Consider the following 24,608-nt stretch of genomic DNA (forward strand, 5'->3'; position numbering starts at 1 on the left):
TCACAAACAGCGTGCCAAAGTCCCGCGTCACCCTGGCAGTTGGAGGGGTGGGGGTGGACAGGTGAGCAGGCAGCTGAGCAGGCAGGTGAGTGGGCAGTGAAGAAAGCAGTTGAGTGGGCAGGGAAGTGGGCAAGAAAGCGTGGAGGTGAGTGGGCAGGTGAGTGTACAGGGAAGGGTACAGATGAGTGTACTGATGAGTGGTGAGAGTAAGGAGAATGAACAAGTGTAGGTGATCATACAGAAGGTTGTACAGGTGAGTATATTGGTGACAGTACAGATAAAAGTGCAGGTGAGTGCAAAGGTGCAGGTACAGGTGAGTGGGCAGGTGAAGGCACAGGTGAGCGGGCAGGTGAGAGTAAAGGTAAGTGTACAGCCGAGTTTGCAGGTGGTGAGATCATACAGGTGATCGTACAGGTGATCATACAGGTGATTTCACAGGTGAGGGTACCGGTGAGGGTACCGGTGAGGGTGAAGGTGAGTGTGCAGGTGAAGCATACTTGGTCCAGCACAGTTTGTCCAGCAGCTGCTTCATGCTCATCTGATCCCACTCAAGGGCGTGCGGGGCATCCCAGGGGGCATCAGCCGGGATCTGCACAAAGACAAAGATCCCCCGTATAGCCTCACACAGACTGGAGGGGCAAGGGCTGTTAGCAGCGGGTAGCAGCGCCTATGAAGGCTGGCACTGTGGCACAACGAGGCGGTGGGTGGGTGGCCACCACCACGCCCACCCGGCCGCCTTTCTCTCCCCTTTACTACACACCGCTACCAAGTACTAATTTGAGGCCGAGTCGACCTAGGGGAGGCCCAAAACCAGCTCAGATAATGGCTATCACTGGCATTGGCAGTAAGCAGGTATCTATCTCGGGTCGCTGGGCTCGTAGTGCAGCGAGCGAACCACTACACTACCGCTCCCCTTACACACATGTAGTGAGCTAACTACCCTGCACGGAGGAGTTACAGCTACGAAGGGTCTGACCCTCACTCGGGTCCTGGCCACGTGTTGATGCCTCTAAAGCATACAGCTTGTAGGACATGGAGCTTCCAGCTTGTAGGATGCAGCGACCCTGGTCTCTCTCAGGGACCCACCTTATATCCCCACCGGGTTGGGGCCACTCCGCCCTCGGCCCCGCCTGTCTTCTAGAGCGTTCTAACTCCCCCTCGATCCCTCTCGGGAGCTCTCCCCGGACACGTGATCACCCACTAGCCTCCCCCCCCCGCCTGGGGGCCCCTCTGTCGACACTCCGGATCACGTGTCTGCAGGGTCAACCAGAGTGCCATGGCCCGGGGCAACCCTGCCCCTTGGCTGAAACTCTCCTACTCCCCCTGGTGGGAGCCCTCACCACACGCTATGCGTGGTGCCCGCGCTAACCCAACGCTGGCCAAGCCCCGCTAGGGCTGGTACCACACCCGCCCATGGGGTGTACGTGATGACGGTGCATCGCACGCCACGGCCCTCTCAGGCCAGCACCATACAGTGACATCAACGATGTCACTACACACACATACACACATATACATGCTGCACATACAGCAAGAACCTCCTGGTACCACTGATTGGCAGTAGACGTCAGAAAAATGAGTGGCAACCTCTCCTCCACAGGCAAACAAGCTCACAGTTGCCTGGGAATCACAGCTTCTCACACCTCACCACCACAGTCAGTCCCACGCCCCCTTCATTCTTTTGTTCAGAAGAAGAGTCACTCCCTGTTGTTTGGCAATCTCTTGCCCCAAGTAGAGGACTGTCCACACCTCATGGTGACTGGAGCCACAGCCAGTCCACCGGACCTCCTGAATACCACAGAGATCCAGGCAGTAACAGTCCAGCTGCCAAAGTAGGAGTGGCAGCCTCTCCTCCGTAGTGAGCATTCGAACATTCCACGTGGCCACTCGCAGTGGCTTTTTACTATTTCCGGAGGAACTCCGAGAGGAAGGATTCAGTCTCCTGGCTCCGCCAAATGGGGTTTGGCCAGGACACGTCAGAGGCACCTGTCCCCTCCCCCGGGGCCTCCGGTGGTGATTGAGTAGGGGCGCCACGGTGGGTAGGAGATGTTAACTACCTCGCCTGATACACAGGAAGTCGTGGAATCGATCCCAACGCCTGCTTTATATTTGGAGTTTGCGTGTCTCTCTCCCCCTGGTCGCGTGGATTTTCTCCGGGTCCTCCGGTTTTCCCCCTCCACATTTAGAAACAACGTCATGCGTTTAGAGAGTATTTGGCTGCTATACATTTCCACGTGATGATGATGAGTCACTTCGTTGAGCTATCATTTGTGATAGCCAGGTCGCCTCTGATAAAGAGCTCAGTGGGGCCATGCCTGGTAAAATAAAAACAATTTGTGTTTAGTTTAGTGGTGATTGATGGTGGAGGGTGTCACCAGCCGCACCCCCCCCCCCCCCCGCCCTGTTTAGTCACTCTGGCGGCTGCGAGCGGCATGAGAGGGAAACAGCCGAGATTGTTATTGGCTACGGGCCCCAAACACAGCGCTCGGTTTGGGAGTTACCGACGCACACAAAGACAAAGATCCCCCCCTCTCCCCGTATAGCCTCTAACAGGCTGTTGGGGAAAGTGCTGCTAGTAGCGAGTAGCAGCAGCGCCCATGAAGGCTGAAACTGTGGCACACGAGAGGGTGGGTGGCCAGCATCACGCCCGCCCGCCGGCCCGCCGGCCCGCCGACCCGCCGGCCCGCCTTTGTCTGCCCATTAGCGATGTTTGCTGCACACCGAAACAGGTATCCATTTGAGGTTGAGTTGACCTGGGGGATGCCCAGGACCGGTTCAGACAATCGTAACTGGATGTTGGTGGCCGTGAGTGGAAATCGATCTTGGGTCGCCGGGTTCGCAGGGCAGCACGAACCACCACGGTCAACCGCTGCCCACGCGCACACACAACACGCGTACACACACACACACGTGTACACACACACAACACACGTGTACACACACACACGTGTACACACACACACACACGTGTACACACACAACACGCGTACACACACATGTGTATACACACACAAGACGCGTGCTCACACACACGTGTACACACACAAAACACGCGTACACACACACGTGTACACACACACACAACACGCGTACACACACACACGTGTACACACACACAACACGCGTACACACACACACGTGTACAGACACACAACACGCGTACACACACACAACACGCGTACACACACGTGTACACACCCACAACACGCGTACACACACACGTGTACACACACACACACAACACGCGTACACACACACGTGTATACACACACACACGTGTACACACAAACACAACACGCACACACAACACACGTATACACACACGTTTACACACATACACACACGTGTACACACACGTGTACACACACACACACGTGTACACATAACACGCGTACACACACACACGTGTACACACACACACAGCACGCGTACACACACCCCTGTACACACACATGTGTACACACACACGTATACACACACACACAACATGCGTACACACACACGTGTACACACACACACAACACGCGTACACACACACGTGTACACGCGTACACACACGCGTACACACACGCGTACACACACGTGTACACGCGTACACACACGCGTACACACACGCGTACACACACACACACAACACGCACACAACACGCGTACACACACACACGTTTACACACATACACACACGTGTACACACACGTGTACACACACACACCTGTACACACACACACCACGTGTTCCCCTCTCACCTCCTCCCCCATGTGGTCCAGCGTGCGCAGGAGGTTGTTGAGGTCGAGGATGGCCAAAGGGTTCCAGAGCGTGGGGAAGGCCCCCCGGAAAGGGGAAGCACGGCCCTGGTGGAGGTAGAGGGAGGGGGGGGGCACAGGGGGGCGTGGGGGAGGGGCGTTTAGAGGAGATACGGAGGACATGAAGACACGAATTGAGACAGAGGGAGACAGTGGAAACACAGGGAGACAGTGAGACACGGTGGTGGTGCATCTGCCAGCCATCTCAGTCAGTCAACCCCATGGCACCACCTGGATCTGTCCCTTGACCTCCTCCTGCCAGCAGCTAGAGTATACTACACTTCACGTGGAATCAAAAGTGGTGCACCTCGCCTGGCTCAAGCGCCGCCGCGACGTCACCGACACTTAGTGGTGAACGGCGGTTGTTGTTGTTGAGTGGGTGGGTGAGTGGGTGGGTGAGTGGGTGACTGAGTGGGTGGGTGAGTGGGTGGGTGAGTGGGTGACTGAGTGGGTGGGTGAGTGGGTGACTGAGTGGGTGGGTGAGTGGGTGGGTGAGTGAAATGGGCTGTGGGAGAGATGGACTGATGCGGTACAGGAGGATGTGGAGCTGAGTGGATGTTCCCATGACCACCAAACCAGAGGTGTCAAGATCGGCATCTGTGGAGGACGCTGCTACTGGGCAGTCGCCCTCCAGGAACAAGGAAGGTGCTCATGACTCACTGGGTCAGTGACTCACTGTCATTGGCACCTCATAGCAACATAATAACAGCGGTTGTTGTTAAATAAGTGGGTGAGTGAGTGGCACGGGCTGGCTGCTGTTGGTGTGTGTCCGGGGGGCACACGCACGCACGCACGTGCTTGTAGTACAGGAGGCGCTCCCGCTCGTTCACGCGGTAGGTCTGCACGCCCAGATCGCGCGCCAGGCCCAGGATTCGGTCCTGGGTGGGCCCCACGTAGGCGCCCCCCACGTCCACGTAGCCGAACTCGGGGCCCTGGCGAGGGGGTGGAGGAGGGTTGCGTGGGGTGACGAGCGCGGAGGGAAGTGAACAACGGACGGATGCAATGAACGGGGGGGGGGGGGGGGGAATAACATTGACGCGCCTGTGTGGATTCGGTGGAGCCGCCGGCGTCTGCATTGTCATCCTGGGTGGTGGTGTGAGTGAGCACTCGCACCCCCACCTACCCCGAGATGTTAACTGCCTCGCCCGGCATGCAGGTGGTCGTGGGTTCGATCCCAGACTCTTACGATGCCTGCCGCTGTATGCTTTGGAGTTTGTGGTGTCTCTCTTTTTCTGTCTCTCCCCGTGGTGGTCACTGCATGGATTTTCTCTCCGGGCTGTCCGGGTTTTTCTCCTCCTCGTTTAGAATCGACATCACACCTTTCAAATGTATTTGGCTATACTACCACAAAGGTGCACACGATGACCATGACGACGAGCCGCCACTTGCGTTGATCTACCATCTGTGGTGTCCGGGTCGCTTCTGTAGAACAGCTACGTAGCTACTCAGTGGGCCTTACAGCTGGTAAAATAAAAACAAGTTTCGTTTTAGTTTCGGTCTCTATGCGTATGGGTCTATGTAGGTATCTAAATGGGGCTCGATGAGTCTGTGGATATCTGTGGGTCTCCTTGGGTATCTGAGTATGGGTTTCTGTGGATCTCTTTGGATCGCTGTGGGTCTTTATGCAGCTCTATGAGACTGGATCACTTTGGGTCTCTATGAGTGTGGGTTTCTGTCGGTCTCCGTGGGGCTCTATGAGTCTCTGTGGGTCTCTATGAGTATGGGTCTCTATGGGTCTCTGTGGGTCTCTATGCAGCTCTATGAGACTGGATCACTTTGGGTCTCTATGAGTGTGGGTTTCTGTGGGTTTCCATGGGTCTCTCTGAGTGTGGGTTTCTGTGGGTCTCCATGGGGCTCTATGAGTCTGCTATAACATGATACGCTGCCACTCCGTTAAGCTATCATCTGTGGCGGCCAGGTCGCTTGTCTGAGAAAGAGCTCCATGGAGTTCAGTGGGGCCTTGCAGCTGGAAACACAAACTCTTTTTAGGGTGGTGAAAGTCCACCCGCCCCACCTCCCCCTCCCTCCCCCTTCACGTGGTGGTGGTGAAAGTCCACCCCTCCCCCCTCCCCCTCCCACTCTGTCCCTTTCCCCCTTCACGTGGTGGTGAAAGTCCACCCCTCCCCCCTCCCCCTTCACGTGGTGGTGAAAGTCCACCCCTCTTACCCCCCTCCCACTCCCCCCCCCTTCACGTGGTGGTGGTGGTGAAAGTTCACCCCCCCTCCCACTCCCTCCCCCTTCACGTGGTGGTGAAAGTCCACCCCTCTTACCCCCCTCCCACTCCCTCCCCCTTCACGTGGTGGTGAAAGTCCACCTCTACACCCTCCCCCCTCCCACTGCGTCCCATTTCCCCTTCACGTAGTAGTGAAAGTCCACCCCTCCCCCTCACGGTGGCTAGGAGATGTTAACTACCTCGCCTGGTATACAGGAGGACGGGAGTTCGATCCCTGACGATGCCTGCTGCTGTCTTTTTGGCGTTTGCGTGTCTCTCTCTCTCTTCCCATGGTGGTCGCGTGGATTTTTCTCCAGGTCCTCCGGTTTTTCCCCTCCACATTTAGAATCAACGTCGTGCGTTTTATTCGATCTATTTGCCGTGCCGCTATACATTTCCACACGACGACGATGACGATCGGCTGCCACTCCGTCGAGCAGCTGTCATTTGCGATAGCCAGGTGAAAGTGTCCCCCTCCCTCCCTCTGCCTCCCCCACCTCACCTGGATGGTGAAGGTTCGACCCCCGACGCGGTCGCGCGCCTCCAGCACCAGGACGTTGACTCCGTGGTGTGCGAGGTGGCGCGCAGCGTACAGCCCTGGTGCGTTCAAAGACAAAAAGACCCCCGTGTAGCCTTAACAGAGTGTTGGGGCAAGTGCTGATAGCGAGCATCTGTGAAGGCTACCGGCACTGTGGCACAGGAGGGGGTGGGTGGCATGCCCGGCTAGAAACTCTGTCTCCCCAGTGGCCACGTACTCAATTAAGGCAGGGTTCAGATAATGAGAGGCCCAGGTAGGTTCCAGGTCACATAATCTCTATCACTGGCGTTGGTGGCTGTGAGCGGGAATCAAACCTGGGTCTCTCCCGGGTTCGTAGCGCCACCGCTCCCCCACACACTGCCCACATGCGTGGTGACATCACCAAGGCGCTTGTGCCAGGCTAGGTGCACTTTTAGGTCACGTGAAAGAGTCTAAGGCTCGCTGTTGGCAGGTCACAGGATAGACCCAGCAGATGTCATGAGTTGACTGATTGAGATGGCTGGCAGATGCACCAATTGTGCTCTCTCCCACGTATGCCAACTTGCTGTGCTTTAGCCACCCGGCGCTCCGCTAGTTGTTGTGAGCGTCGCTCCTCCGCCCTCCGTTGTTGCTGGAGGGCGACTGCCTCCAGCTGCCCAGCAGCGTCCCCCACGAGCCTCCTCCACAGAGGCCGATCTTGACACCGCTGGTACCAGTCATCGGCAAGTCCACTCAGCTCCACGTCCTCCTGTACCGCATCACTCCATCTCTTATCTAACCCGTGCCGCGCCCGTTTAGCCCCATCTGTCCGGCCAAACAGAAGCTGTTTTGGCATGCGGCACACACAGGCACGCACGCACACACAAAGACAAAGATCCTCCGTGTAGCCTTTATCAGACTGTTAGACCAAGTGCTGTTAGCGGAGACCTATAAAGGAAGGCATGACACACGAGGGGGTGAGTGGCAAACATCACGCCGGGCCGCCTTTGTCTCCCCAGTGGCGATATTTACACACCACATCAGATACTCATTTGAGGCTGAGTCGATCTAGGGGAGGCCCAGGACCGGTTCAAATATTCGTCACTTGGTGTTGGCTGCAAGCGGGAATCGAACCCAGGTCGCCGGGTTCGTAGTGCAGTGCGTTAACCGTTGTACGACCGCTCCCCACTATATATACACACGCACAAACACGCGCGCGCACGCACACACAAACGAACATGCACATACACGCACACACACACACGCACACACACACACGCACACACACACACACACGCACACACACACACACACGAACGCACACACACACACGCACACACACACACACACGAACGCACACGCACGAACACACACACACACGAACACGCACACACGCACACACACACACGCACACACACACACGAACACACACACACACGAACACGCACACACACACACACGAACGCACACGCACACACACACACGCACACACACACACGCACACACGCACACACACACACACGAACGCACACACACACACGCACACACACGCACACACACACACGAACGCACACGCACGAACACACACACACACCAACACACACACACGCACGAACACACACACACGCACGAACACACGCACACACACACACGCACACACACGCACACACACACGCACACACACGAACGCACACGCACGAACACACACACGCACGAACACACGCACACACGAACATGCACACACACACGAACATGCACACACACGAACATGCACACACACACGCACACACACACGCACGCGCACACACACGCACACACACACGCACGCGCACACACACGCACACACACACGCACACACACGCACGCGCACACACACGCACACACACACGCACGCGCACACACACGCACACACACACGCACACACACACACGCACACACGCACACACACACGCACGCGCACACACACGCACACACACACGCACGCGCACACACACGCACACACACACACACGCACACACACACGCACACACACACACACGCCACACACACACGCGCACACACACGCACACACACACGCACACACACACGCACGCGCACACACACAGGCACGCGCACACACACGCACACACACACACACACGCACACACACACACACGCACACACACAGGCACGCGCACACACACGCACACACACACGCACACACACACGCACGCGCACACACACGCACACACACAGGCACGCGCACACACACGCACACACACACGCACACACACACGCACGCGCACACACACGCACACACACACACACGCGCACACACACGCGCACACACACGCACGCGCACACACACGCACGCGCACACACACGCACGCGCACACACGCGCACACACACACACGCACACACACACGCACGCGCACACACACGCACACACACAGGCACACACACACGCACGCGCACACACACGCACACACACACGCACACACACACGCACACACACGCACACACGCACGCGCACACACACGCACACACACAGGCACACACACACGCACGCGCACACACACGCACGCACACACGCACGCGCACACACACGCACACACACACGCACACACACACGCACACACACACGCACACACACACGCACACACACAGGCACGGGCGTGACTGCGAGCAGAAGGAAGCCTGCACTGTCGCCATAGCAACCAGCGGGGTTTCCCTGGCAACGGGAAGCAGGGAGGAGACACACAAAGACAAAGGTCCCCCGTGTACCCCGCAAAGGCACTTGGGGCAAGTGCTGTCAGTTAGCACCGACACAACAGCGGCAACAACAATAGCCACCGCGGCGCATATGCCAGGCTAGGTGCACCTTCAGGGCCACGTGACGTGTGGAAGGCTCTTCACCTTCAGGTCACGGGAGTGACCCAGGTGTTATGGATTGAAAGCTGTGCCAGGCTAGGTGTCTGTGCCAGGCTAGGTGTCAGAGCTCACGGGACAAACCCAGGTGCCGTGGCTGAGATGACTGTGGCAGATGCACCAGGAAAGCTCCCCCGCTGTTGTTGCAGAGCGACTGCGTCTAATTGCCCAGTCGCCTCAAAGTGCACATAGCCTGGCACTGCTCGGCAGCGTCCTTCACGAGCCGCCTTGACACCGCTGGTGCCAGTCATTGGCCAGCGCACTTGCATGTAGTCCGTGCCGCATTAGTTTAGCCACCTCTAATTCGGCCAAACAGACTTCTGCTGTCAAACCAGAGCTGGTCATAAGCTTACTGCCGAAGTACAGAAGCGTATCCACTCCCTCCACCACTGCCCCACCACTCATAGGGAGTGGAGTGTTTTATGTCATCAACTACCCAGGCAGCCGCTTAGTTTTGGTGGGGCTGATGGTAAGGCCCCCACCTCTTAGTGGCACGCTCCAGGTTCAGCAGCAGTGTCTCCAACTCTTTTTGAGAGTGAGCAGCAATTACCAGTTCATGAGCATACATAACATGTCCATGGGAAGCTTCTAGAACTTCACAGTACGTGGTCAAAGCACGAAGAACAACAACCCAGAGCCCTGGCCGACTGGTGCTACCATACTCCTTTCACCAGGTCAATAGAGCAGAGATGCATGTCCCGATGACATCCCGTACAGCCTCTGCTGTAGCAGACGGACTGAGACTATGGCGTCCGTGCAGGGCCCCCTCGGCCCTTAAACACATTGGGGCCTCTGCAACGTGGGGAGGGGGGAGGGTGCTGAATAATCATTGGCAAGAACTTTAAGTTAAGTTTAAGCTCATGTTTGAATTTGTCATGCGGATGGTGGTTTCCCATGCAGCCAGTTGACCGGCTATTTCGCACTGGAGCTAAAGCAGCAGCAGCAAGCACACAACGGCATGGGACATCGACGCCGTCGTAGGGAGATCGACTGCAGGGCAGGGCCCTCGTCAAACGGGATGTTCCGACCGCGAACTAAACGTGGCGATTTGACGGTCGTGAACGAAACTCGCGCTTAAATCAGTGCCAATGTATAACGTGGGAGCAACAGGCGCCAGATTAAACCATAACAACAATAAGAGGTTTTTTTGGGTTAGATCGCATAAATATATAAATGTGTCGTTAAACCCGCCACCACCCGACACAGCCAACTAGTAAGGGTTGTCACGTCAACAGAACGTGGCCAATTCGTCACTAGTACAGCACTAGTGTGTAGTGTATAGTGTAATGTATAGTGTAGTGTATAGTAGTGTAGTGTATAGTAGTGTAGTGTACTAGTGTAGTGGTGATACGCGCTGGGATTAGGGATCGTATGCCAGCGCGTAATGATTGGCTGTGTATGTGGTGACGCGCGCTGACGGTGGAGGATCAGGGGTCAGCGCGGGGTCGTGGGTTACGGGGTGCTGATTGGCTGTGTGCCGGTGACGCGCTGAGAGGGAGTGATCAGGTGACAGCGCGGTGTGATTGGTGGAGTAGTGTTAACACGCGCTGGGGGAAAACGGATCGTAGAGAGAGCGCGTCGTGATTGGTTAACTAAGGAGCGATGCTCACGTAGACGTCCGCATCAGCTCCGTCTCCCGTGAGCAGGGGCTATAAAAGGGGATGCACACAGGCGTAAGGGCAGTATGTAACCAGCGAAGAATGAAGACAGGGATCGAAGAGATAGGGCCCTGCGGTACCTAGTCCCGCTGTCCTAACGGGACCGGGACTCTGTGTAACCCAGAGGCGAGTGTATTGTGTGTAGCCATAGGCATAGGGTCTACACGAGCCGAATGCATTGTGTGTAGCCAGAGGCATAGGGTCTACACGAGTCAAGTGTATTGTGTGTGGCCAGAGGCATAGGGTCTACACGAGTCAAGTGTATTGTGTGTAGCCAGAGGCATAGGGTCTACACGAGTCAAGTGTATTGTGTGTAGCCAGAGGCATAGAGTCTACACGAGTTAAGTGGAGTGTATAGTACAAAGAATAGAGACCACACGTTGTATTGTGACACGTCAAGATTTAATAAAAGTGTGTTACCCGTCAAGAAGTTCCTGCCGTCATTTCCAATACTTCAACTGGCGTCAGAAGTGAAACGGTCTTCCAAGCATGGATACAAGGAAGACCCGTCGGACCCACGGGATTGACCGCGGGGACAACCTTGACGACTCGGGCCAGCTGGCATCGGGGGGTGAGGACGAGGAATTGCCCACGCTGCAGGATCCGCCGACGGCGCCGGACGAGCGACGGGGGACCGACGCCGTGCTCCGCGAGGCGCACTCCCGTCTGGCGGAGCTGCTGCTCGCCGCCGCGTCCATCCTGGCGGAGATCAGCTCGTCGGGAGGAGCGGGGACGGCGGCGGACATTCTACAGGGTCGCCCCGCAGATTCCCGCCAAAATGACTTGGCGATTCCCGCCATTTCATCTGCGCCGACTTTTGGCGGGAACGGCCATCACCACGTGGCAGCGGTTCTCCAAGCGCGCCCGCTTACGTCACCAACGCGCGCTGCGGACCGCCATCAAACACCCGCCACTGGGGCCGCCATCTTACACACCGACGGGGCGGCGGAGAGGAACCACGAGGCGGAGGACGACTTCATCTTTCAACAGCGCCTTCCCACGTTGTCAGCCTTCAAGGCGGAAGGCGGGGACTGGGGCCAATTTCAGCGCAGGTTTTTGGCGCATCAGGAGATGTCCGCCTGGTCCGACGCTACGGCACTGCGGGCACTGCCTGCCATGCTGGACGACAACGCGCTCGCGGCCTTCACGTCCGCACGCAGGTCGGACCGCTCCTCGCTCAAGGATGCGCTGGCTCTCATGGCCAAGGTCTACGGTCCTCCCTCGGCGTGTCGCCATCATTTTTATGCAAGACGGAAGGCGGACACGGAGACCGTGCTCGCCTATCGCACGGCGTTGCTGGCTCTCGCCGACGCCGCGTTCCCTCGTATGGACGAGGAGGGCCAAGATGCGATGGTTTTGGAGCAGCTGCTCAAGTTGGCGCAGGACCTGGGGGTCCCCATCAACACGGCCGACGAGACCGATATTTCTTCCTTACGGGTCGCTACGAGTATACAAGCGCACGAGGTCCTTCAACGTAAACAGGGGGTCGTCTGCAACGCTGCCGTGGCCTCAGCTCCAGGCCCGGTAGTCACGGTACCCCAAGTCGTCAGCCCACGAGAGGAGGCGTTCATCGCGGGACGACCGGGGGACTGGAGGTCGGGGGGTCGTTCGCCTCTGCGATCGGCCCGCAAGCTGGAGCAACCGAGATCTCCGACGACTGTCATCACGTGTTATAACTGCGGCCTCCGGGGCCACGTGGCCTCCGGTTGCCGCGCCCCACGTCAGCGCGCCATGGGACCTCGGCTGGACGACGAACAAGGCCCCAAGTCATCCCTACAAACCCCGGCAAGTCGCGGCACCTCACATGCTCGGCCCGCACACTCGACACGCATGGGCCGTCGCGTTGCGGCGGAGGAGGGCCGAGTAGGGTTCGGGGATTCGGTTCGGCGAGGGGGGTTCGGCCGGGACCGGGGAGACATTAAATGGTCGGAGTTGGGGCACAGAATGGTGGCTGCCTCAGCGGGTTCATCCGTCGTTACGGGATCTATTGATGGGGTCGAGGTCAGGGTGTTAGTGGACACGGGGGCATCGGCGACTATTATATCGGACCTCATTTATAACATTCTCCCTGTACAATGTCGTCCGCTACTTCCGGTGGATGTGCCATTTTACGCCGCTAACGGGGGATCATTGGGCATTATCGGTCAGATTAGGGCGTCCATTTGCATTGGAGATATCAAATTGTCGGGACCCGTTTTCGTTTCGTCCTCCCTGGCGGTTCCTTGTCTATTGGGCACTGATTTTTTGGCAAAAATGCCCATCAAAATTCTCATTGATCAGCGTTGCATTGAACTACCATCGGGTCGCCGTAATTCTCTTTTGACGAACCCTACTGAAATTCGGACGGCGTGCGCTACGATACAAGCGTTAGCAACACAGACCGTGCACGTGCCCCCGGGTTCACAAATGTTAATTCCCCTCCGGTTGCGGAAACCATGGGTGAGGGAGGCCTCGGAACAAGGCATGCTTTTGGCTCCTTCTAATAGGGCTGTTGGAGGTCTCGATTTGTCAGTGGCTCACACTTTGGTTGGGGCTGACAGGGATCCGTTTGTGATGGTTTTAAATGCTGGGTCGCGGCCGGCCGTCATTCAGCAGGGCACCGTGCTAGCTCACGCGGTGCGGGTCCCTGCGGAAGAGCGGCTGGTTGCGCAGGCTGATTCGAGCCCCACGCAAAACGTTAAACCAAAGGAGGACCTCGAATGGGTCGATTCGCTGTGCGCGGACTCTGACGATTTGTCAGCGGTACAGTTGGGTGCGCTGCGCGGCTTGCTGATTGAATTTTCGGATGTCTTCAGTAAACATAAGTATGACATTGGCTGCACGGACCTGTTACGCCACCACATTGAAACGGGCGATGCGGCACCGGTCAGGCTAAATCCCTTCCGACTGAGTCCTGCTGAGAAGGAACATGTTCAGTCGGCCGTTAACGATATGCTAGAAGCCGACATTATTTCGCCTTCTTCCAGTCCTTGGGGAGCACCTATTGTGCTCGTTAAAAAGCAGGACGGGTCCTTGCGATTTTGCGTCGATTTCCGTCGCCTGAATAAGATCTCTGTGGCCGACGCGTATCCGCTCCCCAGGATGGACGAGTCCCTCGATGCATTGTCTGGTGCGCGATACTTTTCGACTCTTGATTTATTATCTGGATTCTGGCAGTTGCCACTCGACGAAGAGTCTAAACCTAAGACTGCATTTCGGACTCCAGGGGGCCTGTTTCAGTTTAACCGGTTACCCATGGGACTTCACTCCTCTCCTGCGACGTTTCAGCGCCTTATGGAGTTGGTTTTGTCGGGCTTGCAATGGGATACGTGCCTGATTTACCTTGACGATGTCATTGTTTTCAGTAAAACGTTTGAAGAACACCTCCAGCGATTGAGAGGGGTGTTCTTGCGAATGCGATCGGCTAAATTAAAGTTTAAACCGGCCAAATGCCACCTTTTTCGTAAATCCGTTAGATACTTGGGTCACATTGTCGACTCTTCGGGGATTTCTACCGATCCTGCGAAGACGGACTGTGTCAGTTCATGGCCGACGCCCACGTCAGTTTCGGACGTGCGCAGTTTCATCGGTTTTGCTTCTTATTATCGCCGATTCGTTGAGCACTTCGCCACCATTGCAAAACCCTTGCACGCTCTAACGGCGAAAGGAGTGAAGTTCCGATGGGGACCGGAGGAGGAGGCTGCATTCTGCTCCCTCCGGTACGCCTTGGTAGGTGCCCCGCCCTTGCGCTATCCTGACTTTGCGAGTCCCTTCTTGCTAGACACGGATGCTAGCAACACGGGCATTGGGAGGGTGCTGTCCCAAGTCGTTGGGGGGGGTCGAATGGGTGGTCGCCTATGGTAGCAGGGTGTTGTCGCCGGCAGAGCAGCGCTACTGCGTCACCCGTCGCGAGCTGCTTGCCATTGTTTTTTTCGTACAACAATTCAGACCATATCTCTATGGTCGTCACTTTACGGTCCGGACGGACCATGCGGCGCTCCAGTATTCATTGCGGGTCGCCCAGCCCTCGGGCCAATTGTCACGGTGGTTGGAAGTCCTCCAGGACTATCAGTTCACGACTACATACCGGAAGGGGTTGCGACATACAAATGCCGATGCTCTGTCGCGATTGTTGCCTTGTCACAAATGTGCGTGCTTATCGGGATCGGCGCGCTGTAAACCGCCAGTTACGGAAGGTATGGGGGCGTTGGTTGCGACCGCGGGCACACCAATTGGGGATGTTCCTGCTACCCCAGGGGGTCAGGACTCGCTGCTCTCATTGTCGCTGATTGAGTGGGGCCGTCTCCAAATGGCGGACAGCTCCCTGCTAGCATTGCGCCGCAGGACGGGGGGTTCCGAAGGTGACCATGAACGAACTGGCTCCTACGTACTTAAGCAAGGCCTGTTAATGAGATGGGATAGTTTGTCTCGGCGGCACGCGATTGTGGTGCCTTCTGCTGTGAGGGGGAAAGTTGTCTTGGCCGCACACGAACGCCTCTTGCATTTGGGAGTTAACAAAACGCTTGCCCTGCTTCAGCGTGACTATTATTGGCCGGGAATGGGGAGTGACGTGGTGAATATTCTGAAGGGTTGTGTTGAGTGCGCCAGACGGAAACCACCGCCTGTGGCAGCTAATCCACCGCTGCAATCTATTCAGGTCTCGCGCACTAACGAGCTCGTTGCACTCGATATTCTGGGGCCTTTTCCAGTCACGCCTAGAGGTAATAAGTACCTGTTGGTGGGGGTCGAATAGTTTACCCGGTGGCCTATGGCGTGGCCACTCGCCAACCAGTCGGCGGCGGCTGTGACGGACGCCTTTGTCCAGGGCTACGTCCTGGACAAGGGGGCTCCCGAACGCTTGCTGACCGACCAAGGGAAACATTTTTCGAGTAAATTACTGCAAGAGGTGTGCGACCTGTTGGGTACTAAGAAGGTGCGTACCTCCCCGTACCACCCGCAGACGGACGGGATGGTGGAGAGACTCCACAGGACATTGACTTCTATGCTGTGCCAGCAGGTGTGTGAGGCACATGTTGATTGGGACCTGCAGGTCCCTGGGGTCCTCGCCGCGTATAGAATGGCCCCCCATGCAGCTACGGGATTTTCCCCGTTCTATCTGATGTACGGTCGGGAGGCCGACCCGCCCATGGAAACGCAGCTGGGCCTGCCCGCACCACGAACTAATTCAAAATTGGCAGAGCATATTAAATTTAATATTCATAAGCTGACAGAGGCGAGGGAGGCCGCACGGCTTAATTCGCGGGCTCGCCAAATTGCAAACGAGCGGTTGCGTGCACGAAAGGTGTCCGTGCACAACTGGGAACCAGGTGACAGGGCCTGGCTGCATTGCCCTCAGGCACCTTTGGCTACGTCGCCTAAATTGTTGAAGCCATGGCGGGGACCCGTGGAGGTCGTGCGGGTTGCACGCCCCCAGTGCGTTCAGATAAAATGGGGAAAACGCCGTTGGTACGTCCACCCCTCCCGACTGAAACCGTTCTCGCCTCCACATGGCCTCCCCTTGTGTCGTGAGGGCCGAGCATGTGACGTGACCGACGACCCTAAGGGGGAAATGTCTTTGCCTGATTCTCACATGTCTCCGCCTGATCCGCTCCCAGGTGTCTCGGAACTGACAGCTGCCGACCATCGGCGGCCGGATCTTCGCGGCGGGGCCGGTCCTTCCAGGCCCGATCCGCGCCGTCTAGAGCTGCCGGAGCCACCGGACGGTCGCCAGCGTCCCGTCCCATACGACGGACCGGCCAGACGGACTCGCGCTAGGTCGCGCTACTTTTTATGACCTACCACGTGAGGAGTCGAGGCAGCCGGAGCGCCTCGTCACTGCGTTTAGTCACAGAGACACTTGGCGCGTTCGGTTTCTGGAGTTCGCTTTTATTGTGTTGTTCGTCGGGCTGTATATTGCTTCTTATTTAAGTGTTGTTGTTGTGTTGTCGTTGTTGCGTTACGGGGCACACTGGGGGGTGGGGTTCTTTTTTTTTTTATTGCGTTGACGTTGGGTTGTGTTGTTGGTTAACAGCCGGGCCGGCTGCAAGCTATGTGAGAGGGGGTGATGTAGTGGTGATACGCGCTGGGATTAGGGATCGTATGCCAGCGCGTAATGATTGGCTGTGTATGTGGTGACGCGCGCTGACGGTGGAGGATCAGGGGTCAGCGCGGGGTCGTGGGTTACGGGGTGCTGATTGGCTGTGTGCCGGTGACGCGCTGAGAGGGAGTGATCAGGTGACAGCGCGGTGTGATTGGTGGAGTAGTGTTAACACGCGCTGGGGGAAAACGGATCGTAGAGAGAGCGCGTCGTGATTGGTTAACTAAGGAGCGATGCTCACGTAGACGTCCGCATCAGCTCCGTCTCCCGTGAGCAGGGGCTATAAAAGGGGATGCACACAGGCGTAAGGGCAGTATGTAACCAGCGAAGAATGAAGACGGGGATCGAAGAGATAGGGCCCTGCGGTACCTAGTCCCGCTGTCCTAACGGGACCGGGACTCTGTGTAACCCAGAGGCGAGTGTATTGTGTGTAGCCATAGGCATAGGGTCTACACGAGCCGAATGCATTGTGTGTAGCCAGAGGCATAGGGTCTACACGAGTCAAGTGTATTGTGTGTAGCCAGAGGCATAGGGTCTACACGAGTCAAGTGTATTGTGTGTAGCCAGAGGCATAGGGTCTACACGAGTCAAGTGTATTGTGTGTAGCCAGAGGCATAGAGTCTACACGAGTTAAGTGGAGTGTATAGTACAAAGAATAGAGACCACACGTTGTATTGTGACACGTCAAGATTTAATAAAAGTGTGTTACCCGTCAAGAAGTTCCTGCCGTCATTTCCAATACTTCACTAGTACAGCACTAACCGGTGTGGTGGAGAGCAAAGCCACGACATTTACAATCTGAGTACGACGTTTCGCCAGTAATTACAACCAGCTTCATCAGGCGACAGCCAGATTTGTGGAGAAGTCCACCTGTTTCATTCCTTATATAGAGGCGTAGATGTGGCAGGGGGGGGGGGGATAACTGAGTCAGCGTATATTGTGCATTGTGCAATATGCGAGCCCTTTTACTTGTCCTCCAGGTACAGTAAGCTCTGCGTTTCAGTTTCGTAGGGATGTGTGAGTCCCAGAGCCACAATGTGCATGGAGGGTGGTTGAGACAGGTTTTTTTTGGGGGGGGGGGGGGAGGCGAAGAATAACATAACCTCGGTCTTTTTTATTATTGAGGAGCAGTTTTAGGAAAGTACTTTCAAGATTATTAAAGTGCTGTTGTGGATGCTGTTGTGTGTACATGTGTTGAACTTCTTTTGCACCACCGTACGTAGCCAATAGTGTGAATCTGTGGGTCGCTGTGGGCCGCTATGGGTGTCTCTTTGGGTCTGGACGTGTGTGGGTTTCTGTGTATGCATGTATGTTTAACTTCTTTAACACGGTACGTAACCAATCGGGCTCATCGGTGGGTCTCTGTGGGTCTCTATGGGTGTCTATATGGGTCTCTATGGGTCTGGGTGTCTGTGGGTCTTTGTATGTATGGTGAACTTTTTTCGCAACACCGTACGTAGCCAACCGTGCTAATCTGTGGGTCTCTGTGGATGTCTATGGCTGTCTCTATGGGTCAGGGTGTCTGTGGGTCTCTGTATGTACGTTGAACTTATTTCGTACCACCGTACGTAGCCAACCGTGCTTAATCGGCGGCCATCTAGGTCTGTGTTCGTCAGCAGTAACATTATTGTCAGAGTGCAGGTCGGAAAAGCCCACAGTGTTGACGTGGAGAGGAAAGAGGATGGGGCCAAGCAACAGAGAGACCAGAGGAACTCTCTAAGTAGTAGGCGGGGGGTCCTGTCAGACGATGCTTTATTGATGGGAAGAAACATTTGAAATCGGTCCGATGAGTTCATTGTTTGTAGACATTTTGGATGTTGCAACATCATAACCCACATTGTCACGCGCTGTAGACGAGTCAAGGGATGGGATGGCGCAGTGAGTCGGCAAGATTCAGGGCGCCGCAGTGGCTAGGAGATGTTAACTATCTCGCCTGGTATACAGGAGGTCGTGGGTTCGATCTCAACCCTGACAACTGCTGTATATTTGGAGTTTGCGTGTCTCTCTCCCCGTGGTCATGTGTTTAAAGTATATGGCCGCTATACATTTCCACGTGATAAGCCGCTCCATTGAGCTAATCATTTGTGATGACCAGGCCACTTCCAAAAAAGAGCTATAAAGCTCAGTGAGGCCTTAACCCGTAAAATATGAATAGTAGTAGGAGAAGAAACCGTTGAAGTCAAGTCAAGAGTTTTGAAGCTGTGCTCTATTTTTCTCGAGCACCAGATCGCTTCGGATGGAACAGGGCATGGTCTGAGATGCTATTTGTGATTTTTAAGATCTTCTCAAATATCTTGATTACGGGGAGAGGGCAGAGATAGGGCTGTAAATGCTGGGGTTGTCTGTAGCGCAACCTTCATGACGGAGGGCGCACGAGGGTCGTTTTCCCATTCGGGAGAGATGGATGCCTCGAGAATGGAAAGGCACCATGGCGGGTGGAGATGCAATCAGAGCACCGCCTCCCCCAACCTTCGCACAAATGGGGGCCACCAGGGGCATCCCACATCCAATCTTGCAGAATCCAATCCATCCTGTGGACCAGGCTGCTGCAATGATGCCACAACAGGCAGCCTGCACATTAACGCCACCCTCCCTCAACAGTTCACTTGATGAGTCATATCTGCTTGCCGCTTAGCTGGAACTCCAGATTGCCCTGCATACTTCAACAGCCATCCACTCACATGGGATTAGCTACTTGCTCCTAAATTTGAGGGCCTGCAGGAACCAGCAGGGTCACATCCCCACCTTGCCCCATGATGTTATCTGGGCTGAGGGATTTCCCCCTCCCAAGACCTCACAGAAATGCTCGGCAAACCTGAAGACCAGTTCCTGGGGGCGGATCACCGTTTTTCCCTGAAGGGTGGTGATATGTGTGGCTCTGCAAGATACTTTTTTTGACAGAGTTAAAGAGTGATTTGTGATCGCACGCAACCGAGGCAAATTCCATCTTCTCGGCAACCCGCTCATCCTTGCAGCGCCGCACGGTTTTTCCGAACCTCCGAACGAAGGCCACGGTAAAGATTATTGTCGGACGTGGGATGCTGTAACCCGTGGCAGTGGGTTTGTTGCTTTCTCTCAGCCAGCTGGAACATCTCATGTTGTCAGCCAAGGAGGTCTGGACCATGTCCCCAATGCTGACATTGCCACCACATGAGCCACAAACCTGAACCTCCCCCATGTCCCCTCGGTATCAGGAGGAGGTGGGATGGGACAATACCAACACCAGCCAGAAGCGACAATTAAATTCTTGCTCGCAACTTTCATCAGCTAGCCGAGACCAGGCCATTGTGGGCTTGAATGCGATCCTTAGGTGGACACCCACCATCGCAGTGGAAGAATAGCAGGCGCATCTGACAGATGACAGCTCCACGGTAGGTCCTGGTGTCAAAAACATGGGCCCGCATATGCTGTTCTGTCACTATGTAGTCCAGCAGATGTTCTTGCTTGGACCCGGCGTGCATCCATGATTTGTGGTGGATGCGCTGATGCCGGAACAGCGTGGTTGGTGATTACAAGCCCATGGGCTGCACAGAAGTCTAGCAGCCTCCGACCCTTGTTATTGAGCTGATCTGGCCCATGCCTTCCAATCGCTCCAGCTCAGCTGCCAACATCATGACCAACTCGGGCATTAAAGTCACCCAATAGGATGACTCTATCCCAAGAGGCCACTTTAGCGAGGATCTGGGGAAAGGAGGTTATAGAAGGCATCGAACTCATTGGCTGTATCTGCATCCCTCACACAGTCACAACAACAGCCGCCTTTCACCACTAAGCGGTAGTGACGTCACCGCGGCGCTTGTGCCAGGCTAGGTGCACACAAAAATAGATTCCCCATATAGCCTGAACAGACTGTTGGGGCGAGCGCTGTTAGCGAGTAGCAGCACCTGTGAAGGCCACGTGGTATTGGTAGCCAATACCACGCTCAACCGCCTTTGTCTCCCGAGTGGCGATTTTCCACACCGCACCAGCTAAACATGAGGCTGAGTTGACCTAGAGGAGCCCCAGGACTGGTGGCCGTGGGCAGGAATCGAACTCGGGCGATCAGCACGAACCGCTCCGCACACTCACAACCCAAACTCACAACGACACACACGTACAGAGCAAAGATCCCCCAAATAACCTTAACTGACCGATGGGGCAAGTGCTGTGAGCGAGTAGCACCGATGACACACGAGGAGGTGGGTGGCCAGCACCACGCCCGACTGCCTTTGTCTCCCCAGTGGCGATGCTTGCTGCAGCACCACGCCGAGTACTCATTTGAGGCTGAGTCGACCAAGGGGAGGCCCAGGACTGGTTCAGATAATCGTCGCTGATGTTGGCGGGAATCGAACTCGGATAGCCGTGTTCGTAGCGAAGCGCAGCGCTAGCCGCTGCACCACCGCTCCACACACACAGACAAAGATCCCCCGTGTAGCCTGCGACAGACTGGTGGGGCAAGTGGCGGTGAGCGAGCGGCAGCAGCAGCGCCTGTGCAGGCCGGGCACTGTGGCACACGAGCGGGTGGGCGGGCAGCACCACGCCCGGCCGCCTTTGTCTCTCTGCTTGCAATGTTTACACCACACACACACACACATCGCTTACACACCGCCGTCACACGCCCTCTCACACACACACTCTCTGACACACGCAAAATACAAGGATTCCCCGTATAGCCTGCACGCACTGTTGGGGTAAGTGCTGTTAGTGAGCACCTATCACAGAGACCAGGAGTTGGTGGTGAGGAGATGGCGGTGGTGAGGTGGCGGATGGTGAGGGAGCGTCACTCACCAGAGATCCCAGCTCCGACCACGACCACATCGTAGCGCTGGGGAGCTGACATGATGGGGATGGTGAATGGCTGCTGATGCTGAGTCGTGGTGGTGGTGTCGAGTGAAGCCGTCTGCTCCTCGTCCGCCTGTCACGAGCGCCGCGGCTCTCGTCAGGGGCAGCTGCCCCCTCCTCCCCCCCTCCCACTCTCCCTCCCTCTCACACTCTCCCCACGCACCCTCCCTCTCACACCCTCCCCACGCACCCTCCCTCTCACACTCTCCCCACGCACCCTCCCTCTCACACCCTCCCCACTCTCCCTCCCTCCCCACTCTCCCTCCCTCCCCACTCTCCCTCCCTCCCCACTCTCCCTCCCTCTCACACTCTCCCCACGCACCCTCCCTCTCACACCCTCCCCACTCTCCCTCCCTCCCCACTCTCCCTCCCTCTCACACTCTCCCCACGCACCCTCTCTCTCACACCCTCCCCACTCTCCCTCCCTCCCCACTCTCCCTCCCTCTCACACTCTCCCCTCTCACACTCTCCCACTCTCCCTCCCTCCCCACTCTCACACTCTCCCTCCCTCCCCACTCTCCCTCCCTCTCACACTCTCCCCCTCTCACACTCTCCCCACGCACCCTCCCTCTCACACCCTCCCCACTCTCCCTCCCTCCCCACTCTCCCTCCCTCTCACACTCTCCCCCTCTCACACTCTCTCCACGCACCCTCCCTCTCACACCCTCCCCACTCTCCCTCCCTCCCCACTCTCCCTCCCTCCCCACTCTCCCTCCCTCTCACACCCTCCCCACTCTCCCTCCCTCCCCACTCTCCCTCCCTCCCCACTCTCCCTCCCTCTCACACCCTCCCCACTCTCCCTCCCTCCCCACTCTCCCTCCCTCTCACACTCTCCCCACGCACCCTCCCTCTCACACTCTCTCCACGCACCCTCCCTCTCACACCCTCCCCACTCTCCCTCCCTCCCCACTCTCCCTCCCTCTCACACTCTCCCCTCTCACACTCTCCCACTCTCCCTCCCTCCCCACTCTCACACTCTCCCTCCCTCCCCACTCTCCCTCCCTCTCACACTCTCCCCCTCTCACACTCTCCCCACGCACCCTCCCTCTCACACCCTCCCCACTCTCCCTCCCTCCCCACTCTCCCTCCCTCCCCACTCTCCCTCCCTCTCACACTCTCCCCACGCACCCTCCCTCCCCACTCTCCCTCCCTCTCACACCCTCCCCACTCTCCCTCCCTCCCCACTCTCCCTCCCTCCCCACTCTCCCTCCCTCTCACACTCTCCCCACACACCCTCCCTCTCACACCCTCCCCACTCTCCCTCCCTCCCCACTCTCCCTCCCTCTCACACTCTCCCCCTCTCACACTCTCTCCACGCACCCTCCCTCTCACACCCTCCCCACTCTCCCTCCCTCCCCACTCTCCCTCCCTTTATCACACTCTCCCCTCTCCCACTCTCCCACTCTCCCTCCCTCCCCACTCTCACACTCTCCCTCCCTCCCCACTCTCCCTCCCTCTCACACTCTCCCCACACTCACACTCTCCCCCCTCCTCCCTTTCACACTCTCCCCCGTCCCCACTCTCACGTGAGGGAGGGAGTGGAGGGGGAGAGTGGGTGAGGGGAGAGTTGGTGAGGGAGGGAGTGAGTGGAGGGGAGAGTGAGTGAGTCAGGGAGGGAGAGAATGTAGGGGGAGAGTGGGCGAGGGAGGGCGTGCAGAGGGGGTGAGTCAGGTAAATAGTGGAGGGGGAGAGGGAGACAGTGGAGGGGAGTGAGGGTGAGGGAGGAAGAGAGTGGAAGTGGAGAGTGTATGAGTGATGGGGAAAGTGCAGAGGAGAGTTGGTAAGTGAGAGAGTGGAGGGAAGAGTGGGTGAGTGATGGAGAGAGGGGAAAGTTGGTGAGAGAGGGAGAGTGGTGGGAGAGAGTCTTGAGTGATGGAGAGGAGAGTGGGTGAGTGGCGTAGTGGCGAGTGGGTGAGTGAGGGACAGAGTGGAAGAGACAGTGGGTGAGTGAGGGACAGAGTGGAGGGGAGAGTGGGTGAGTGGCGTAGTGGAGAGTGGGTGAGTGAGGGACAGAGTGTAAGAGACAGTGGGTGAGTGAGGGACAGAGTGGAGTGGAATAGTGGATGAGTGAGCAAGGGAGTGGAGGGAGAGTTGGTGAGGGAGGGAGACAGTGGAGGGGAGAGTGAGTTAGCGAGTGAGAACGTGTAGTGGGTGACAGAGTGGAGGAGAGTCGATGAGGAAGGGAGTTGAGTGAGGGAGAGGGTGCAGGGCAGAGTTGATGAGGGAGATAGTGGAGGGGGAGAGAGGGTGACTGAGGGAGAAATTGAAGGGGAGAGTGCATGAATGAATGAGGGAGTGGATGAGACAGTGGGTTAGTGAGGGAAAGAGTGGAGGGGAGCTTGAGCGAAAAAGGGAGAGTGGGTGAGGAAGGGGAAGATTGGTTAAGAGGAAGAGACAATGGAAGGGAGAGTGGGTGAGTGAGGGAGATAGTGGAGGGGGGAGTGAGCGATCGAGTGGAGTGGAATAGTGGATAAGTGAGTAAGGGAGACAGTGGAGGGGAGAGTTGGTGAGGGAAGAGAGAGTGGAGAGGGGAGAATGGGTTCGTGAGGGAGAGAGTAGAGAGGATAGGGGGTGAGTGAGGGGGAGATTGGGCTAAAGAGGAAGAAAGTGGAGGGGTGAATAGTTAGTGAGGGG

General features: G+C 56.8%; 1 protein-coding gene across 1 annotated transcript in view; it reads right to left on the reverse strand.

Moving 5' to 3' along the window:
* The window catches only part of LOC133361019 (amine oxidase [flavin-containing] A-like), a 22,620-nt gene extending 532 nt beyond the window's left edge, over positions 1-22,088 (reverse strand). Inside the window, exons 1-6 of the mRNA XM_061579905.1 lie at positions 21,921-22,088; positions 6,518-6,612; positions 4,598-4,735; positions 3,747-3,851; positions 498-589; positions 5-32 (exon numbers count right to left, since the gene is read on the reverse strand). Of these exons, the coding sequence (XP_061435889.1) occupies positions 5-32; positions 498-589; positions 3,747-3,851; positions 4,598-4,735; positions 6,518-6,612; positions 21,921-21,972 (510 nt within the window). The 5' untranslated portion in view covers positions 21,973-22,088. The remainder of the gene's footprint in view (positions 1-4; positions 33-497; positions 590-3,746; positions 3,852-4,597; positions 4,736-6,517; positions 6,613-21,920) is intronic.
* Positions 22,089-24,608: the final 2,520 nt, after the last annotated feature.

This window comes from Lethenteron reissneri, chromosome 70, assembly GCF_015708825.2.
Source record: "Lethenteron reissneri isolate LAM-NWPU_2019-01 chromosome 70, ASM1570882v1, whole genome shotgun sequence".
NCBI lineage: Eukaryota > Metazoa > Chordata > Hyperoartia > Petromyzontiformes > Petromyzontidae > Lethenteron > Lethenteron reissneri.